Raw genomic sequence first — 2,209 nt, forward strand, 5'->3', positions numbered from 1 at the left:
GTTCTTTTTCCTTTATTTTCTGTTGGGAGAATTCCTTAAAACTTCCTGTTTCTTCTCTGTGGTTTTATTCTGAAGAGCCTGAATGGATGTGAATAGACCTGCAGCTCCATGCAGAAGCCCAAACATTAAACCAGATTCCTTGTTTTTTTTCTCTTACAGCTGTTGACTCTGTTCTGGGTCGTCCTCATAAAGTGAACGACACCGAAGTCGTGGTGAAAGCCTACTTTGACTTTCTTCAACCTGCGACGCCAGACTCTGAAATCGAAAGCCAGGATGTGACTGAGAGCATCTCAGAGGAGCTGAACAACGTGGAGATGCAGGCCAATCGGCTGCCTGAGGAGGCAGAGCAGTCAGACAGCAGCCGGTCGTCCTTTCGGACGGCCTCAGAGCAACCCGCCGCCAGCGCGTCGGTGGAGGCGGTCATGGAGGATCAAATGGAGGAGGTGGAAACGCTATCCCACCACATCCCCATCCCAGAGCCGGTGAAACATGCTCTGTATCAAAGGAGCAGCATTCAACAGGATGTGGAGAAGGCGCATCCTAGTCTGAGCATCCAGCTGAAGGCTGACGGCGTTTATATCGCAGGAGCCAACAGCCTGGAACTGGAGCAGATCAAACGGACAATTTCCAGCTTTATGGGGAGGATAGCAGAGATTCATTATACCGTTGACCTGGAAACGGCTCAGTTCCTCCAGAGAGAAGACGTTAGAGGACATTTGCTGCAAACTGTGAGTCAGATGGGTTTGAACGCGATATACTCCGTGTCGGATTCAACCGTATCTGCAGCTTCCACGACCCAAAGCTCTGCCGAGCAGGCGGCAAGCTTTTTAAAAACCCAGGTGTGTCCATTCAGCGTTCCTCTGGAGCCGGAGCAGGAGGCCCTGCTGTGCTGCAGAGAATGGACGCAGTTCCTGCAGGATCTGGGCCTCACCGCTGCCAAGGTGTCGGAGAGCGCCGGGAACCTGGACGTCCTGACGCTGAACGGTATGGAGCAGGAGAAGAAGGCCGCCATCTTGCACTTTCTGTCCACACCCATCCAGAGGGAGTCGGTCCTCTCCATGGAGCCCGGCACGCTGAAGTACATCCAGATCCACTGCCATCAGCTGCTGGCCGAAATGGACCAGGTGTCCATTTTCCCGCTAGAGGCTGAAGATACCTGCGGCTTGAAGGTGAACTCCCTACTTATGGAACTTCTCTTTAATCATTGCATCCAAATTCTCAGAAATTAAACTTCAGGTTTGGTTTTCTGACTCGTCTGGTAGATCCACGGTCAAGCAGTGGCGTGCCAAATGGCGGAGGAGGTCCTGGAAGGCGTGCTCTCGTCCATCTGCACCAGAATCATCACGGTCAACGTCCCGGGAGTGGCTCGCTTCCTAGACGAAAAGGAATGCAGGAGCATCCTGAAGGAAATGGAGACCAAGTTTCAGGTGTACATCAGCCTGAAGTACGTTCCCTGGAAGCCCTTAGAGCAACAGGTAACCTAACAGAGCAACAGAGAGAACCATTTGCCTTCCAGCTCCAAAGCCTCTCCTCTGCTGATCCTTCTACTGGCTTTTTGCTGCCTGAGGCGAATTTTTTCAGAGATCTCTGTTACCCTGAACGAGTCTTGCCCTCAGAATCTGTTATTTTCTGTGCATCTTCAGTCCATGGGAGGATTTACCATTAGGCAATACTAGGCAGTTCCTGGGGGCCCCATAAAACTGTTTACATGTATGCTTAATAAAACTATTCCTTATTTCTACACATTAATTATGTTTTTGATTTAAATCCTTTAGCTGAAATGCCATCAGAACGCTTATAATATTAGGTGTGTCTCAGCTCCCCCCTTCAGTGTCCTCCATAATGGATCAGTCCATTTACTGCACATGTTCAGAAAGGTCCAAACAGACAGCAGCAAATCATTTTGAGAACAAATGATGCAAAGAGCAGTGTTGCCAACTTAGCGCTTTTGTGGATATATTCACAGGGTTTCTGCGGGTCATTAAAAATCATTAAAAGTCATTAAATTATTATTTTTAAAATCAAGGCCTTAATTGGCATTAAAGTTCATTAAATTTGATAATTGTGGCATTAAAATGCTTCGGAAAAGAAGCTTGAGGCGGAGAAAAGGCTAGAGAATGGGGAAAATGCTAATTTGAACCAAAGTGGCGGGAAAATGAGGAACTCGGGACATGGCTGCAGCCTGTCCATGGTGAAGTTGGTGAAGGAT

At 48.6% G+C, this 2,209-nt stretch overlaps 1 protein-coding gene across 1 annotated transcript in view; it reads left to right on the forward strand.

The window, feature by feature from the left end:
- parp10 (poly(ADP-ribose) polymerase family member 10) overlaps positions 1-2,209 on the forward strand; it is a 22,793-nt gene that overhangs the window by 9,016 nt on the left and 11,568 nt on the right. The window contains exons 5-6 of the mRNA XM_015385442.1: positions 160-1,169; positions 1,263-1,475. Coding sequence (XP_015240928.1) covers positions 160-1,169; positions 1,263-1,475 — 1,223 coding nt within the window. The remainder of the gene's footprint in view (positions 1-159; positions 1,170-1,262; positions 1,476-2,209) is intronic.

This window comes from Cyprinodon variegatus, unplaced genomic scaffold, assembly GCF_000732505.1.
Source record: "Cyprinodon variegatus isolate N-32 unplaced genomic scaffold, C_variegatus-1.0 Scaffold339, whole genome shotgun sequence".
Lineage (NCBI taxonomy): Eukaryota > Metazoa > Chordata > Actinopteri > Cyprinodontiformes > Cyprinodontidae > Cyprinodon > Cyprinodon variegatus.